Here is a 19,327-nt window from a genome sequence, read left to right on the forward strand (position 1 = left end):
GGGAAGCCGTATTCACTAAGTTTGTAGTCGCCGCACATTCCCGTACCAGCCTCTCCGAACAGGCGCCGGAATGTGGCGACTAGGGGCTTTTCACAGTAACTTCATTGAAGCCTACTCGTGACATAAGCGATTTTCATTTCATTTCATTTCATGCGAACTGTTGCATCTGTCTTCATTACAGGTACAATTGGTGCTGCCCAGTGAGCGAAACGGACGGGCCTGATAATACTCAAAGTCTCCAAACGAGTGAGATCCCCGTCTACCTTCTCAAGCAAGGCGTAAGGCACCGGGCACGCCCGGAAATAGTGCGGCATGGCTCCTGGTTCGATTTGAATACCGGCTATGGCCCCTTTTATTTTCCCCAAACCAGGCTGGAATACAACGGGGTATCATCCTAGTACTTCAGTCAACCCTCCAGAAACTGTTTGAAGGATGTTCTGCCACTGCAGCCGCAAATGGCGTAACCAGTCCCGAACCAACAGGCTGGGCCCATGACCGCGCACCATGATAAGTGGGAAACGCCCCTCCTGACGTCCATAAACAACAGTGGTCATCGTAGTTCCTGCAATGTCCAATGGTTCCCCAGTATAGGTGGCCAACCTGGCCTGTGTGTCGGTTAATGTCAGGGTCTGTATACCCTGCTTGATGCGATCGAATGTCCTCTGGGCGATCACTGAGACCGCTGCGCCAGTGCCCATCGCCATCTCAAGCGGGTGACCATTGACCCGTACTGTCACCTTAATGGGGGCCACACGGGGAGCTGCCACACAATGCAGCTGCAGACAGTCGTCCTCCGTCTCCAAGTCCTCAGGAATAGTCGCCGCAGGTTCACCCACATGGTAGGTACGGTCCCTGGGCTGGTCCCAGTTTCTGTCGGAACGACAGCGCCTCTGGCGCCCCCAGGACCGGCGTCCGCGACGGGGTCAGCGCCCACAAGTCTGACACTGACATAGCTCCTCATCCATTGGTTCTGGAGAAGGCTCCCTTTGGGGAGGAATGTCCGACGGCCACTGGCGTCGAACCGGACGTCGCCTCGCCCAAGGTACCGCAGGGGTGCGGGGGGATGCTTTTGGTCGGAAGGGGTTGCGCCCCAAGGCATGCACCTCCATTCCCTGTAGCTCCTACACTCCTCATTCTGCGCTCTCTCGGGACAATACTATTTGAATGGCCTGTTGAAAAGTCAATGTTGGCACAGCTAACAACTTTCTCTGGGTGGCCGCATTGTTAATACCGCAAACCAAACGGTCGCGTAACATTTCTGACAAGGTCTCACCATAGTCACAGTACTCCGCAGTCCTGCGTAGCCTGGATAGAAAGTTGGCAAGGGATTTTCCTGGGGTCCTCTCAGCGGTATTAAACCGGTAACGCTGGACTATCGTGGACGGGGTTGGGTTAAAATGTTGCCCCACTAAATTCACATCAAACGTTTTGGTGCCTGGCACAGCTGGGTACGTAAGGCTCCTAATCACCCCAAACGTCTGCGGCCCGCAGGCGGTGAGCAATATGACCACCTGGCGCTCGTTTTCGGTGATATTGTTTGCCCGGAAATAGTAACGCATCCGTTGTGTGTACTGGTTCCAGCTTTCCAGCGCAGCGTCAAAAACATCCAAACGTCCGTACAGAGGCATGGTATAATAGAAAACAACTTCCAACCTGTATCCAACAAAAATCCAGGGAGGTGGCTTCAGCAGTGTAGACAGCTATTCACTTTAACCCTCGTCGCCAGTTTTGTGAGGGCCACAAAGAATCCAGCACGAGTTGAAGGATAGAAAGAAATAACATTTATTTACAATAACATACATACACACAGACACAGACACACAGATACACATACAACAGCAGCAGCAACTTCCTTGCTGCTCACCCTCCTCTAGCCGGTTCCAAACTGGCCAGCTTTATTTCTGCAGGGAATCTGCTAATGATTTCTCTGCCCCCCTCATTGGCGAAGCTCATACTCCCAAAGGATTGTGGGATTGTCATTAATCCCCAGCCAGTGGTAAGCAGGCAGGTTATAACACTTGGGTAAGGAGACCAAAAGTGTCCACAATAGTCTGGGTCTCACCAATGCCTTGTATAATTACAGCAAGATACCCTTATTCATGGATTCCAATCCATTTGTAATGAAACTCACATCTTATTTACCTTCACAATTGCTTGGCCCACCTGCACGTGAGTTTTGGTCATTCCTTTTGAGTATTAGCATTTAATCGCGTACCGTCTTTTTAAAAACTATTCTACTTTTCCATTTTGTTTACAGAATAGTGAATAATTTCATGTTTCCCCACATTGTAAACCATCTTGCACAATCTCTAAACGTGTCTGTACCACTTTGCAGCCTCCCTACGTCCTCCTTGCCACTTATAATTCCCACCAACTGTATCATCAGCAAACTGGGATTCATGAAAATCAGTCAAATGGCCCACATTAAGTTGTAAATAGCTGAAACACTAACTATGAGCTATTTTATTCCCACACCTCTGTTTTCTTTCCATGAACCTATCCTCAAGTAAAATGCCCCCAGTATTGTCCCTCATTAACACTACACCCTGTAATGAGTGTTAACCTCATTAATTCTACACCCTGTCTGCTTCATCCGATGCCGGTGTTATGTAGTTACATTGTACATGTTGTGTTGCCCTATTATGTATTTTCTTTAGTTCCCTTTTCTTCTCATGTACTTAATGATCTGTTGAGCTGCTCGCAGAAAAATACTTTTCACTGTACCTCGGTACACGTGACAATAAACAAATCCAATCCAATCCAATCCCCATGATTCCTGATTTTATGTATCAGAGGAAAGAAGGAGGCCATTGAACCTCTCGATAGTCAGTGTCTGTGATTTAACTTGTCTCCACCCTGGGTCCTTTAATGCGCTTGGATAATAAAAATCCATCAATCCCAGACTTAGAATTTGCAATTGAATTAGTATCAGCAGTTCTTTACAGAACACAGGTCAAAACTTCAATCACCTTTTATGTACCAATGTTTCCTAATTTCATTGGTGAAAACTTTGGTTTTCATTTTCGTTTAGCTATGTTCCCTAGTTCTAACTTTCCCAACCAACAGACTGAATTACTCAATTTTTAAAAAGTTCTTTCACAGAATGTGCGTGTCGATGACCAGGCCGACATTTATTGCCCGTCCCTAATTGCCCTTGAGAAGGTAGCGGTGAGCTGCCTTCTTGAATCGCTGCAGCCCCTGAGGTGTAGGTACACCTAATGTGCTGTTAGGGAGGGAGTTCCAGGATTTTGACCGAGCGACAGCAAAAGATTGGCGACATATTTCCCAGTCAGGGTGGTGAGTGACTTGGCAGAGAACCTCCAGGTGGTGGGGTTCCCAGATATCTGCTGCCCTTGTCCTTGGTGGCAGATTCATGGGTTTGGGAGGTGCACACTCCTGCCAATGTTCATCGTTGGTGGAGGGAGTGAATGTTTGTGGAAAGGGTACCAATCAAGGGGGCTGCTTCGTCCTGAATTGTGTTAAGTTTTTTCAATGTAGTTAGAATTGCACTCGTCCAGACAAGTGGAGAGTATACCATCGCACTCGTGACTTGTGTCTTGTATTTAAATGGCTAGACCGTTTCAGTTTCTGATCAATTGTAACCTCCAGGATGTTGATAGTGGGGGATTCAGTGATGGTGATGCCATTGAATGTCAAAGGTGATGGTTTGATTCTCTCTTGTTGGAAATGGTCATTGCCTGGCACTTGTGGAGTGAGACTTGACACTTATCAGCCTAAATCTGGATATGGCCCAGATTCTGTTGCATGTGGCACAGACTGCCTCAGTCATTGAGGAGCAGATTGTTGCTGAGTAAGTGCCTCTTGTTAGAACTGTCAACGACCTCTTCCATCACTTTGCTGATGGTAGAGAATAGACTGATAGGGCAGTAATTGGCTGGGTTGGATTTGTCCTGTTTCTTGTGTACAGGGCACACCTGGGCAATTTTCCACATTGCCGGGTAGATGCCAGTGTTGTAGCTGTACTGGAACAGCTTGGCTAGGGGTGCGGCAAGTTCTGGAGCACAAGTCTTCAGTATTATTGCTGGGATATTGTCAGGACCCAGAGCCCTTGCAGTATCCAGTCCCTTCAGCCGTTTCTGGATATCACGTGGAATGAATCGTATTGGCTGTGACATCTGTGACATCTGTGATGCTGCAAACTCTTTTTAATCCCTTCATATCTTGAAAACTTCGATCACTCTCGATAAAAACTACTTTGTGTTAACTTAGCTATTGCTTTCTGAAATTCCAAATGTACCACTACATCCACTGGCTCTCCTTTAACATAGTTACACGCTCCTAAACCTTTCATAAATTAGTCAAACTTGATGAATTATCAGATGGACATGGGGTCAGGACATGGTGTGGGTGGGATTTGAACACCTTGTGCCTCCGGGACAGTTTGATATTTTCAAAGGGCTGGTGGGGGTGGCAGGGAGGGAATAGACTCCAGAATTCCACCCATTGAATACTATCAAATAATGAGTTCAATGTTTGTCACATTCAAACGAAAGATGAAATTCTATCCTGAGTAAAAGTACAGTTGGAATTGTGTTTGCAATTTGGACTCCATATTACCGGAGATTTATTGCTATAATTGAGTCGAGTATCTGTGCTCCCTGGATGCTGGCTGGCTTGAGGATAAAAAAAAACAAAAATGCTTCCATTGATTTGTTTGCTGTTTGAAATGCTAAAGCAATGAGACAAGAGACATAGAAGCAGAGAGACTGAAGGATGGAGAATGAAGGAATGGAGATCTCTGATTAAATGTGAATGAATGAGGCTGGAATGTAGGAGAAGTGTTCTTGCACACAGGATTGTGAGATGACGGAATTCATCACCAGAGTTAGTGACTGAAGCAGAGACTGTGTCAACATGTAGGAAATGGGTGGTTGTTTGAAGGAGAGGGGGGATGGGGTCAATTGGGGGCTGTGTGAGAGGTGAATGAGGAGACGGCTCATTGGTTGGGCCAATGTGTGTGTTGAGTTGGCTGAGCTCACTTGGCAATTGAGTGAGTTGAGTTGGGCCCAATGTCCTGAAAAGGAGAAGTTTCCAGCTTCTGATCACTGCCTTGTGACTCCTGCTGCGTGAGGTGGTTCCACCACAATGCCTTCACCATTGAATTTTCACCCAGTCGCAGGGCAGTAAAATCGAGATAGGGTGCGGGAAGAGACTGTGCTTCCTGGCAACAATCACTTATTTCCTTTGAGTGGAGAGTGAACACTGAAGGATAATCCAGGAGCGCAGTGCAAAGATTTGGGATTCCGGTCTCACTTCCGGACTGGAACAGGTATTCCAGGGAGGAATTCTCCTGGACTACTGGTCAAACAATATCAGGCAGACCTGCCATTGCACTGGGCACTCCCCATCACTGCCAAGGAGCAGGGTAACTGGTTAAGTGTCCCATCACCATTAGTGGGATCTTACTGTGAACAAAGAACAAAGAAAATTACAGCACAGGAACAGGCCCTTCGGCCCTCCCAGCCTGCGCCGATCCAGATCCTTTATCTAAACCTGTCTTCTATTTTCCAAGGATTTACTTCCCTCTGTTCCCCGCCCGTTCATATATCTGTCTAGATGCATCTTGAATGATGCTATCGTGCCCGCCTCTACCACCTCCGCTGGCAAAGCGTTCCAGGCACCCACCACCCTCTGCGTAAAAAACCTTCCACGCACATCTCCCTTAAACTTTTCCCGCACATCTCCCTTAAACTTTCCCCCTCTCACCTTGAAATCGTGACCCCTTGTAAGTGACACCCCCACCCTTGGAAAAAGCTTGTTGCTATCCACCCTGTCCATACCTCTCATAATTTTGTAGACCTCAATCAGGTCCTCCCTCAACCTCCGTCTTTCCAATGAAAACAATCCTAATCTACTCAACCTTTTTTCATAGCTAGCACCCTCCATACCAGGCAACATCCTGGTGAACCTCCTCTGCACCCTCTCTAAAGCATCCACATCCTTCTGGTAATGTGGCGACCAGAACTGTACACAGTGTTCCAAAGTCCGATACAACTGTAACATAACCTGTCGACTCTTGGACTCAATACCCCGTCCGATGAAGGCAAGCATGCTGTATGCCTTCTTGACCACTCTATCGACCTGCCTTCCCGCCTTCAGGGTACAATGGACCTGAACTCCCAGATCTCTCTGTACATCAATGTTCCCCAGGACTCTTCCATTGACGTTTAGTCCGCTCTTGAATTCGATCTTCCAAAATGCATCACCTCGCATTTGCCTGGATTGAACTCCATCTGCCATTTCTCTGCCCAACTCTCCAATCTGCCTATATTTTGCTGTATTCTCTGACACTCCTCCTCGCTATCTGCAACTCCACCAATCTTGGTATCATCTGCAAACTTGCTAATCAGACCACCTATACCTTCGTCCAGATCATTTATGTATATCACAAACAACAGTGGTCCGAGCACGGATCCCTGTGGAACACCACTAGTCAACCTTTCTCCATTTTGAGACACTCCCTTCCACCACTACTCTCTGTCTCCTGTTGCTCAGCCAGTTCTTTATCCATCTAGCTAGTACACCCTGAACCCCATAAGACTTCACTTTTTCCATCAACCTGCCATGGGAAACTTTATCAAGCGCCTTACTGAAGTCCATGTATATGACATCTACAGCCCTTCCCTCATCAATTAACTTTGTCACTTCCTCAAAGAATTCTATTAGGTTTGTAAGACATGACCTTCCCTGCACAAAGCCATGCTGCCTATCACTGATAAGTCTATTTTCTTCCAAATGTGAATAGATCCTATCCCTCAGTATCTTCTCCAACAGTTTGCCTACCGCCGACGTCAAGCTCACAGGTCTATAATTCCCTGGATTATCCCTGCTACCCTTCTTAAACAAAGGGACAACATTAGCAATTCTCCAGTCCTCCTTGACCTCACCCGTGCTCAAGGATGCTGCAAAGATATCTGTTCAGGCCCCAGCTATTTCGTCCCTCGCTTCCCTCATTAACCTGGGATAGATCCCATCCGGACCTGGGGACTTGTCCACCTTAATGCCTTTTAGAATACCCAAAACTTCCCCCTTCCTTATGCCGACTTGACCTAGAGTATTTAAACATCCATCCCTAGCCGCAACATCCGTCATGTCCCTCTCCTTGGTGAATACCGATGCAAAGTACTCATTAAGAACCTCACCCATTTCCTCTGACTCCACGCATAAATTCCCTCTTTTGTCTTTGAGTGGGCCAATCCTTTCTCTAGTTACCCTCTTGCTCCTCGTATACGAATAGAAGGCTTTGGGATTTTCCTTAACCCTGTTAGCCAAGGATATTTCATGACCCCTTTTAGCCCTCTTTATTGCGCTTTTGAAATTTGTCCTACTTTCCTGATATTCCTCCAAAGCTTCATCAGTTTTAAGTCGCCTAGATCTTATGTATGCTTCCTTTTTCATCTGAGCTAGTCTCACAATTCCACCCAACATCCATGGTTCCCTAGTCTTGCCATTTCTATCCCTCATTTTCACAGGGACATGTCTGTCCTGCACTCCAATCAACCTTTCCTTAAAAGACTCCCACATTTCAATTGTGGATTTACCCTTAAACAGCTGCTCCCAATCCACATTCCCTAGCTCCTGCCGAATTTTGTTATACTTGGCCTTTCCCCAATTTAGCACTCTTTCTTTCGGACCACTCTCGTCTTTGTCCATGAGTATTCTAAAACTTACGGAATTGTGATCGCTATTCCCAAAGTAATCACCGACTGAAACTTTAACCACCTGGCCGGGATCATTCCCCAATACCAGGTCCAGTATGGCCCCTTCCCGAGTTGGACTATTTACATACTGCTCTAAAAAACTCTCCTGGATGCTCCTTACAAATTCTGCTCCATCTACGTCTCCAACACTACATGAGTCCCATTCAATGTTGGGGAAGTTAAAATCTCCCATCACGACCACCCTATTGCTCCTACATTTTTCTATAATCTGTCTACATATTTGTATCTCTACTTCACGCTCGCTTTTGGGAGGCCTGCATTAAAGTCCCAACAATGTTACTGCACCCTTCCTATTGCTTAGCTCTACCCATATTGCCTCAGTGCTCGAATCCTCCATCGTGCCCTCCTTAATCACAGCTGTGATATCATCTCTGACCAGTAATGCAACTCCTCCACCCCTTTTACCTCCCTCTCTATCCCTCCTGAAGCATCTAGACCCTGGGATATTTAGTTGCCAGTCTTGCCCTTCCCTCAACCAAGTCTCAGTAATACCAATAACATCATATTCCCAGGTACTAATCCAAGCCCTAAGTTCATCTGCCTTACCTGCTACACTTCTCGCATTGAAACAAATGCACCTCAGACCACCTGCCTCTTTGCGTTCATCATCTCTTCCCTGTCTACTCTTCCCCTTAGTCACATTGAGTTTATTATCTAGTACCTTACTGGCTTTAGTTGCTGCCTCTTTACTGACCTCAAACTTCCGAATCTGGTTCCCATCCCCCTGCCACATTAGTTTAAAACCTCCCCAACAGTGTTAGCAAAAGCACCCCCTAGGACATTGGTTCCAGTCCTGCCCAGGTGTAGACCATCCGATTTGTAATGATCCCACCGCCCCCAGAACCAGTTCTAATGTCCCAAAAATCTGAACCCCTCCCTCCTGCACCATCTGTCAAGCCACATATTCATTCTGACTATTCTTGAATTTCTACTCTGACTGTCTCGTGACACTGGTAGCAATCCTGAGATTACTACCTTTGAGGTCCTACTTCTTAACTTATCTCCTAACTCCCTCAATTCTGATAGTAGGACCTCATCTCGTTTTTTACCTATATCGTTCAGTATGACCTGCAGCTGATCTGAGACACCCCTGACCCGTGCACCCGGGAGGCAACATACCATTCTGGAGTTTCATTTTCAACCACAGAAACGCCTGTCTACTCCCCTTACGATTGAATCCCCTATGACTATAGCCCTGCCAGTCTTTTTCCCGCTCTTCTGTGCAGCAGAGCCAGACACGGTGCCATGAGCCTGGCTACTATTGCCTTCCCCTGGTGAGTCATCTCCCCCAACAGTATCCAAAACGGTATATCTGTTTTGGAGGGAGATGACCGCAGGGGACACCAGCACTGCCTTCCTGCTCTTTCTCTGCCTTTTGGTCACCCATTCCCTGCCTCCCTCACCAATCCTAATCTGCGGTGTGACCAACTCACTGAACGTGCGGATGCTCCAAAGTGAGTCCATCCGCAGCTCCAGAGCCGTCACAGCCAATCAGGTCATTGCTTTGCTGTGATGTCAATCTTCAAGCTAAGTTTTCAAAAAGGTAAACTTACCTTCCCGACAGACCCCTGGTCACTGCTCCTGCCGAGAATCTGAAGGCCGCTACTCCGGCAGCTGTGTCCCCGCCGCTCTCCTCGCGCTCTTTTATTCTGTGTCCCTGCCGCTCTCCTCGCGCTCTTTGATCCTGTGTCCCCGCCGCTCTCCTCGCGTTCTTTGATCCTGTGTCCCCGCCGCTCTCCTCGCGCTCTTTCACTGTGCCCCGCCACTCTCCTCGCGCTCTTTCACTGTGTCCCCACCGCTCTCCTCGCGCTCTTTCACTGTGTCCCCGCCGCTCTCCTCGCGCTCTTTCACTGTGCCCCGCCACTCTCCTCGCGCTCTTTCACTGTGTCCCCGCCGCTCTCCTCGCGCTCTTTTATCCTGTGTCCCCGCCGCTCTCCTCGCTCTCTTTTATCCTGTGTCCCCGCCGCTCTCCTCGCGCTCTTTTATCCTGTGTCCCCGCCGCTCTCCTCGCGCTCTTTCACTGTGTCCCCGCCGCTCTCCTCGCGCTCTTTCACTGTGTCCCTGCCGCTCTCCTCGCGCTCTTTCACTGTGTCCCCGCCACTCTCGTCGCGCTCTTTCACTGTGTCCCCGCCGCTCTCCTCGCACTCTTTTCACTGTGTCCCCGCCGCTCTCCTCGCACTCTTTCACTGTGTCCCCGCCGCTCTCCTCGCGCTCTTTCACTGTGTACCCGCCGCTCTCCTCGTGCTCCTTCACTGTGCCTCGCCACTCTCCTCGCGCTCTTTCACTGTGTCCCCGCCACTCTCTTTGCGCTCTCTCACTGTGTCCCCGCCACACTCTTCAAGCACTTTCACTGTGTCCCCGCCGCTCTCCTCACATTCTTTCACTGTGTTCCCGCCACTCTCCTTGCGCTCTTTCACTGTGTCCCCACCACTCTCCTCGCGCTCTTTCACTGTGCCCTGCCGCTCTCCTCGCGCTCTTTTATCCTATGTCCTCGCCGCTCTCCTCGCGCTCTTTCACTGTCTCCCCGCCTCTCTCCTAGCGCTCTTTCACTGTCTCCCCGCCATACTCCTCACGCTCTTTCACTGTGTCCCCGCCACACTCCTCGCGCTCTTTCACTGTGTCGCCGTCGCGCTCTTTCACTGAGTCCTCGCCCCGCTCCTCGCGCTCTGTCACTGTGTCCCCGCCACTCTCTTTGCGCTCTGTCACTGTGACCCCGCCGCTCTCTTCGCGCTCTCTCACTGTGTCCCCGCCACACTCTTCAAGCACTTTCACTGTGTCCCCGCCGCTCTCCTCACATTCTTTCACTGTGTTCCCGCCACTCTCCTTGCGCTCTTTCACTGTGCCCTGCCGCTCTCCTCGCGCTCTTTTATCCTATGTCCTCGCTGCTCTCCTCGCGCTCTTTCACTGTCTCCCCGCCTCTCTCCTAGCGCTCTTTCACTGTGTCCCCGCCACTCTCCTCACGCTCTTTCACTGTGTCCCCACCGCTCTCCTCGCGCTCTTTCACTGTGTCCCCGCCGCTCTCCTCGCGCTCTTTCACTGTGCCCCGCCACTCTCCTCGCGCTCTTTCACTGTGCCCTGCCGCTCTCCTCGCGCTCTTTTATCCTATGTCCTCGCCGCTCTCCTCGCGCTCTTTCACTGTCTCCCCGCCTCTCTCCTAGCGCTCTTTCACTGTGTCCCCGCCACTCTCCTCACGCTCTTTCACTGTGTCCCTGCCACTCTCCTCGCGCTCTTTCACTGTGTCGCCGTCGCGCTCTTTCACTGAGTCCTCGCCCCGCTCCTCGCGCTCTTTCACTGTGTCCCCGCCGCTCTCCTCGCGCTCTTTTATCCTGTGTCCCGCCGCTCTCCTCGCGCTCTTTCACTGTGTCCCCGCCGCTCTCCTCGCACTCTTTCACTGAGTCTCCGCCGCTCTTTCACTGTGTCCCCACCGCTCTCCTCGCGCTCTTTCACTGTGTCCCCGCCGTTCTCCTCGCACTCTTTCACTGTGTCCCCGCCGCTCTCCTCGTGCTCTTTCACTGTGTGCCCGCTGCTCTCCTCGCGCTCCTTCACTGTGCCTCGCCGCTCTCCTCGCGCTCTTTCACTGTGTCCCCGCCGCTCTCTTCGCGCTCTGTCACTGTGTCCCCGCCACACTCTTCAAGCACTTTCACTGTGTCCCCGCCGCTCTCCTCACGTTCTTTCACTGTGTCCCCGCCACTCTCCTTGCGCTCTTTCACTGTGCCCCGCCGCTCTCCTCGCGCTCTTTTATCCTATGTCCCCGCCGCTCTCCTCGCGCTCTTTCTCTGTGTCCCCGCCGCTCTCCTCGTGCTCTTTCACTGTGTCTCCGCCGCTCTTCTCGCGCTCTTTCACTGTGGTCCCGCCGCTCTCCTCGAGTTCTTTCACTGTGTCCCCGCTGCTCTCCTCGTGCTCTTTCACTGTGTCCCCTCCGCTCTCCTCGCGCTCTTTTATCCTGTGTCTCCTCCGCTCTCCTCGCGCTCTTTCACTGAGTCCCCGCCGCTCTCCTCGCGCTCTTTCACTGTGTCCCCACCGCTCTCCTCGTACTCTTTCACTGTGTCCCCACCGCTCTCCTCGCGCTCTTTCACTGTGTCCCCACCGCTCTCCTCGCGCTCTTTCACTGTGTCCCCGCCGCTCTCCTCGCGCTCTTTTACTCTGTGCGCTGGCTGTTTGTTGAGAATGGTGGTGTGATATAAATGTAAGTCATGCTCCAGGTGAGTGAGTGAGAACACCAAGTATTGAGTAGAAGAGGGCAGAGTCAGGTGCAGACCCTCCAATGTACTGGTTACTAACCTCAATGTTGTTTCAATGTCCCCACAGCCAGGAACTTTTGACCAGGCTTTGGCAGATATCAAAGCACAAATTAGCCAAGAGGACGATGGAGCGTTACAGAGTACCTGGCTTCTGGCTGAGTGAGTTCAAATACACTTTCTCGCTTTGGAAACACTTCTTCAACACCGACAAATTGTGTTTGAGGTTACGGTCCATCTTTAACGTGCTGTGATTGGTGGACACAGTGTTGATCACCGAGTTCACTGTTAAATCAAATTATATTTCTTTCAATTAAGTTTCTGGTGAATGGTAACCCCCAGGATATTGATGATCAGGGATTCAGCGATGGTGATGCCAGTCAATATCACGAGGAGATGCTGGATGCTCACTTATAAGAGATGGTCATTGCCTCGCACATGTGTGGCTTGAATGTAACTTGCCACTTCTCAGCCCAAGCCTGGATATTGTTCAGGTCTTCCTGCATTTAGCAAGAAGTCTTACAACACCAGTTTAAAGTTCAACAGTTTTGTTTTGAATCACTAGCTTTCGGAGCACTGCTCCTTCCTCAGGTGATTCACCTGTTGGACTTTAACCTGGTGCTGTAAGACTTCTTACTGTGCCCACCCCAGTCCAATGCCGGCATCTCCACATTTTTGCTGCATTTAGACAGGGACTGCTTCATTATCTGAGGAGTCGCGAATGGTGTCGAGAATTGTACAGCCATCAGCGACAATCCCCACTTCTGACCATGTGTCAGAGGGAAGGTTAGTGATGATGCAGCTGAAGATGGGTGGTCCCCAACACACTCCCCTGAGAAACTCCAGCGGTGATGTCCTGGGTCTGAGATGGTTGACTTGCAACCACCACAAACATCTTCCTTTGTGCTGCTAAAACGAAACTGTGGCTTGGAGAACCCAGTGAGAGTCAGTGTGTGTGTGACCCGTACCCCAGTGAGAGTCAGTGTGTGTGGGACCCGTACCCCAGTGAGAGTCAGTGTGTGTGTGACCCGTACCCCAGTGAGAGTCAGTGTGTGTGTGACCCGTACCCCAGTGAGAGTCAGTGTGTGTGTGACCCGTACCCCAGTGAGAGTCAGTGTGTGTGGGACCCGTACCCCAGTGAGAGTCAGTGTGTGTGTGACCCGTACCCCAGTGAGAGTCAGTGTGTGTGTGACCCGTACCCCAGTGAGAGTCAGTGTGTGTGGGACCCGTACCCCAGTGAGAGTCAGTGTGTGTGGGACCCGTACCCCAGTGAGAGTCAGTGTGTGTGGGACCAGTACCCCAGTGAGAATCAGTGTGTGTGGGACCCGTACCCCAGTGAGAGTCCATGTGTGTGGGACCCGTACCCCAGTGAGAGTCAGTGTATGTGGGACCCGTACCCCAGTGAGAGTCAGTGTGTGTGGGACCCGTACCCCAGTGAGAGTCAGTGTGTGGGACCCGTACCCCAGTGAGAGTCAGTGTGTGTGGGACCCGTACCCCAGTGAGAGTCAGTGTGTGTGGGACCCGTACCCCAGTGAGAGTCAGTGTGTCTGTGGAACCCGTACCCCAGTGAGAGTCAGCGTGTGTGTGACCCGTACCCCAGTGAGAGTCAGTGTGTGTGGGACCCGTACCCCAGTGAGAGTCAGTGTGTGTGGAACTGTACCCCAGTGAGAGTCAGTGTGTGTGGAACTGTATCTCAGTGAGAGTCATTGTGTGTGGGACCCGTACCCCAGTGAGAGTCAGTGTGTGTGGGACCCGTACCCCAGTGAGAGTCGGTGTGTGTGGGACCCGTATCCCAGTGAGAGTCAGTGTGTGTGGGACCCGTACCCCAGTGAGAGTCAGTGTGTGTGGGACCGTACCCCACTGAGAGTCAGTGTGTGTAGGACCCGGACCCCAGTGAGAGTCAGCGTGTGTGGAACCCGTACCCCAGTGAGAGTCCGTTTGTGTGGGACCCATACCCCAGCGTGAGTCAGTGTCTATAGAACCCGTACTCCAGTGTGTGTCGGACCCATGCCCCAGTGAGAGTCAGTGTGTGTGGAACTGTACCGCAGTGAGGGTCAGCGTGTGTGGAACCCGTACCCCAGTGAGAGTCAGTGTGTGTGGGACCCGTACCCCAGTGAGAGTCCGTGTGTGTGGGACCCGTACCCCAGTGAGAGTCACTGTGTGTGGGACCCGTACCCCAGTGAGAGTCAGTGTATGTGGGACCCGTACCCCAGTGAGAGTCAGTGTGTGTGGGACCCGTACCCCAGTGAGAGTCAGTGTGTGGGACCCGTACCCCAGTGAGAGTCAGTGTGTGTGGGACCCGTACCCCAGTGAGAGTCAGTGTGTGTGGGACCCGTACCCCAGTGAGAGTCAGTGTGTGTGGGACCCGTACCCCAGTGAGAGTCAGCGTGTGTGTGACCCGTACCCCAGTGAGAGTCAGTGTGTGTGGGACCCGTACCCCAGTGAGAGTCAGTGTGTGTGGAACTGTACCCCAGTGAGAGTCAGTGTGTGTGGAACTGTATCTCAGTGAGAGTCATTGTGTGTGGGACCCGTACCCCAGTGAGAGTCAGTGTGTGTGGGACCCGTACCCCAGTGAGAGTCGGTGTGTGTGGGACCCGTATCCCAGTGAGAGTCAGTGTGTGTGGGACCGTACCGCACTGAGAGTCAGTGTGTGTAGGACCCGGACCCCAGTGAGAGTCAGCGTGTGTGGAACCCGTACCCCAGTGAGAGTCCGTGTGTGTGGGACCCATACCCCAGCGTGAGTCAGTGTCTATAGAACCCGTACTCCAGTGTGTGTGGGACCCATGCCCCAGTGAGAGTCAGTGTGTGTGGAACTGTACCGCAGTGAGAGTCAGCGTGTGTGGGACCCGTACCCCAGTGAGAGTCAGTGTGTGTGGGACCCGTACCCCAGTGAGAGTCAGTGTGCGGGACCTGTACCCCAGTGAGAGTCAGTGTGTGTAGGACCCGGACCCCAGTGAGAGTCAGCGTGTGTGGAACCCGTACCCCAGTGAGAGTCAGTGTGTGTGGGACCCGTACCCCAGTGAGAGTCAGTGTGTGTGGGACCCGTACCCCAGTGAGAGTCCGTGTGTGTGGGACCCGTACCCCAGTGAGAGTCAGTGTGTGTGGGACCCGTACCCCAGTGAGAGTCAGTGTGTGTGGGACCCGTACCCCAGTGAGAGTCGGTGTGTGTAGGACCCGGACCCAGTGAGAGTCAGCGTGTGTGGAACCCGTACCCCAGTGAGAGTCAGTGTGTGTAGGACCCGTACCCCAGTGAGAGTCAGTGTGTGTGGGACCCGTACCCCAGTCAGAGTCAGTGTGTGTGGGACCCGTACCCCAGTGAGAGTCCGTGTGTGTGGGTCCCGGACCCCAGTGAGAGTCCGTGTGTGTGGGTCCCGGACCCCAGTGAGAGTCAGTGTGTGTGGGACCCATACCCCAGCGTGATTCAGCGCTTCAGGAAAGTTGGGGGGTAGTTGCTGAATTGATGTGAAGTTCAAAATTTAATTGTTTCTTGCTTTTCTTTTTCCTCTCTCTGTCTCCTTATACTGAAGATCATACTTCTCTGCTCAAATGCCAATGTTTGTGATCGTTGGAAATAAAATGTACAAACTGAATAACAATGTGAGAGGGTTACAATCTTCACTTAATATATCCCTGGCTATCGGGTTACGGTTTGAATTGCAGTGAGTTAGACAGTAGGTTAAACCTCATTTCCACAGTGTGTCTCACTCCCTCTCGAGCTCTGTCCATTCTGTGCTTTGCCAGGGGTTTTGGCAGGTACTGTATTTGTTACTGGCTGGATACAGTGCGCTCTCACACTGACCCCATGCTCACACTCTCCATATTTCCCTCTTTGACCGTGTGCACCATATTGTGATTTGTTATCCGAGGGCAGGTTTTGCTACCTCTCTAACCCTCTGCCCGCACCTTCCCCCGGTTGGAGAGTCAGTGATGGGAATCATCGTCTCGGGAATGGGGAATGGGTTTGGCTGTTTCGGACAGAGATGTGAAGATATTTGTTTACTCGGAGTGTTGTGAATCTTTGGAATTCTTGGCCTCGGGGAGCTGTGGAGGTTCCATTATTGAGTCGCTGTTTAGCACAGGGCTAAATCGCTGGCTTTGAAAGCAGACCAAGGCAGGCCAGCAGCACGGTTCGATTCCCGTAACAGCCTCCCCGAACAGGTGCCGGAATGTGGCGACTAGGGGCTTTTCACAGTAACTTCATTTGAAGCCTACTTGTGACAATAAGCGATTTTCATTTCATTTTTCATTTCAAGAGTTTGCGACACTAAGTGACCTGAGCAATGGGCTAGGAAAGTGGTTTCGCGGTTGGAGGGTCAGCCATGATGGTCCTGAATGGTGGGGCAGGCATGACTAAATGGTCTTTTCCTGAACCTGTCCCTGTGATCAGGAAAGAACTGATAGGATGGCAGAATCACACTTTCCAAAGGGAATTGGATGTGTGGTGTTGAAGAAAAAAGGGTAGGGGAGGGAGTCTAATTGGTTTAAACTTTCAAAGAGTTGGGGACAATGGGCCAAATGGCTTTTGCTGTATCATTCCATGATGCCTTTCCCTTTCCCAGACTAACAGTCTGATACTGCAATGTTACAGTTGGGCGGAACAATGCTGGCGTGTTGTTAAAATCCATCTGGTTCACTCATGCCACGATAGGGAAGGAAATCTGCCATCCTTACTTGATCCTGGCCTGCGTGTGACTCCCGCACTAACTTGGTTGACTCAAATAATAAAAGCAAAATACTGCAGATGCTGAAAACCTGAAATAAAAACAGAAAATGCTGGAAAATGTCAGCAGGTCTGGCAGCATCTTTAGTGAGAGAAACAGAGTGAAGGAATGCTTAGGAAATGGGGAGATGCTTCGGAAATCAGGAGCACAGAGGGACTTGGGAGTCCTTATTCACGATTCTCTTAAGGTTAATGTGCAGGTTCAGTCGGCAGTTAAAAAGACAAATGCAATGTTAGCATTCATGTCGAGAGGGCTAGAATACAAGGCCAGGGATATATTTCTGAGGCTGTATAAGGCTCTGGTCTGACCCCATTTGGAGTTTTGAGAGCAGTTTTGGGCCCCGCATCTAAGGAAGGATGTGCTGGCCTTGGAAAGGGCCCAGAGAGGAGGTTCACAAGAATGATCCCTGGAATGAAGAGCTTGTCGTATGAGGAATGGGTGAGGAATCTGGGTCTGTTCTCGTTGGTTCAGAAAGTTGAAGGGGATATCATGGCTGATATTTTCTCATCCCCATTCTCCTGCCTTCTCCCCAGAACCCCTGATCTGTGTTTCCCCAAGTAACTCAGTCACGTTTTGTAATATGGAGAGGGAACTCCAAATGTGGTCAAATCACAGCTCGACATAAATCTACAATTCCCCTCTCGTTTTTGAATGTTGTTCTAGGAATGAACCCCAGGTGTTTACCCTCGATACTTCAGTAATTTCTGTGTCTGTATTCCCAAAACTGTTTGATATTTGTCAAAAATAGCTTCTTCCTTTCCAAGGAATACTAAGATTATTCCTCTGCTTTCAGACTTTGCTACATTGAGTTTCATTTTCTGTCCAGCTTGTTATTCCTCCCATCCTGGAGCGATCACAAACAATGTACACCACTTGAGCCATACATTATTTGTACAGTGATGGTCATTATTAAGGGATTATTGCAGAATTTAGCACAGCTGCCAGAGAGAAAAGCAGTGAAGTAAATAAAAACAATGAACTGGCAAAAGACCAGTAGTTTACAAGGTGAGCCCTTTGGAGTGCTGCTGATCCGTGAGGGTCCTCCAGGTGGTGGTGGGCTCCGCTAAGATGCAAGTCACCCAACATCCAGTACCAAGGCTGAGGGTAGAACAAGATTACAGAGGCGAGGTGGAGAGACTTGCTGGGTCTAGTGACTCAGATTTTGGAATCTCTCGTGAGGTGGGTCTGTGTAGTTTAAAGAAAAGGACTTTATAGAACATAGAACAGTACAGCACAGAACAGGCCCTTTGGCCCTCGATGTTGTGCCGAGCATTGTCCGAAACCAAGATCAAGCTATCCCACTCCTTGTCATTCTGGTGTGCTCCATGTGCCTATCCAATAACCGCTTGAAAGTTCCTAAAGTGTCCAACTCCACTATCACAGGGCAGCACGGTAGCGTGGTGGTTAGCACAATTGCTTCACAGCTCCAGGGTCCCAGGTTCGATTCCCAGCTTGGGTCACTGTCTGTGCGGAGTCTGCACGTTCTCCCCGTGTGTGCGTGGGGTTCCTCCGGGTGCTCCGGTTTCCTCCCACAGTCCAAAGATGTGCAGGTTAGGTGGATTGGTGATGCTGAATTGCCCTTAGTGTCCAAAATTGCCCTTAGTGTTGGGTCGGGTTACTGGATTATGGGGATAGGGTGGAGGTGAGGGCTTGGGTAGGGTGCTCTTTCAAAGAGCCGGCGCAGACTCGATGGGCCGAATGGCCTCCTTCTGCACTGTAAATTCTACGATTCTATGATCACAGCAGGCAGTCCATTCCATACCCTAACCACTCTCTGAGTAAAGAACCTACCTCGGACATCCCTCCTATATCTCCCACCCTGAATCTTATAGTTATGCCCCCTTGTAACAGCTACATCCACCCGAGGAAATAGTCTCTGAACGTCCACTCTATCTATCCCCCTCATTATCTTATAAACCTCTATTAATTCGCCTCTCATCCACCTCCGCTCCAAAGAGAAAAGCCTTAGCTCCCTCAACCTTTCCTCATAAGACCTATCCTGCAAACCAGGCAGCATCCTGGTAAATCTGCTTTGCACCCTTTCCAATGCTTCCACATGCTTCCTATAGTGAGGTGACCAGAACTGCACACAATACTCCAAATGTGGTCTCACCAGGGTCATGTATAGTTGCAGCATAACCCCGCGGCTCTTAAACTCAAGCCCCCTGTTAATAAACGCTAACACACTATAGGCCTTCTTCACGGCTCTATCCACTTGAGTGGCAACCTTCAGAGATCTATGGACATGAACCCCAAGATCTCTCTGTTCCTCCACATTCCTCAGAACCCTGCCGTTGACCCTGTAATCCGCATTCAAATTTTTTCTGGCAAAACGAATCACCTCGCACTTATCAGGGTTAAATTCCATCTGCCATTTTTCGGCCCAGCTCTGCATCCTATCAATGTCTCTTTGCAGACTACAACAGCCCTCCACCTCATCCACTACTCCACCAATCTTGGTGTCATCAGCAAATTTATTGACCCACCCTTCAGCCCCCTCCTCCAAGTCATTGATAAAAAACACAAACAGCAGAGGACCCAGCACTGATCCCTGTGGTACACCGCTGGTAACTGGTCTCCAGTCTGAATATTTTCCATCCACCACCACCCTCTGTTTTCTATGTGA

At 50.5% G+C, this 19,327-nt stretch overlaps 1 protein-coding gene across 1 annotated transcript in view; it reads left to right on the forward strand.

The window, feature by feature from the left end:
• LOC140389490 (tumor protein p63-regulated gene 1-like protein) overlaps positions 1-19,327 on the forward strand; it is a 280,775-nt gene that overhangs the window by 38,715 nt on the left and 222,733 nt on the right. Inside the window, exon 2 of the mRNA XM_072473635.1 lies at positions 12,051-12,142. Coding sequence (XP_072329736.1) covers positions 12,051-12,142 — 92 coding nt within the window. The remainder of the gene's footprint in view (positions 1-12,050; positions 12,143-19,327) is intronic.

This window comes from Scyliorhinus torazame, chromosome 14 (genome assembly GCF_047496885.1).
Source record: "Scyliorhinus torazame isolate Kashiwa2021f chromosome 14, sScyTor2.1, whole genome shotgun sequence".
Taxonomy (NCBI): domain Eukaryota; kingdom Metazoa; phylum Chordata; class Chondrichthyes; order Carcharhiniformes; family Scyliorhinidae; genus Scyliorhinus; species Scyliorhinus torazame.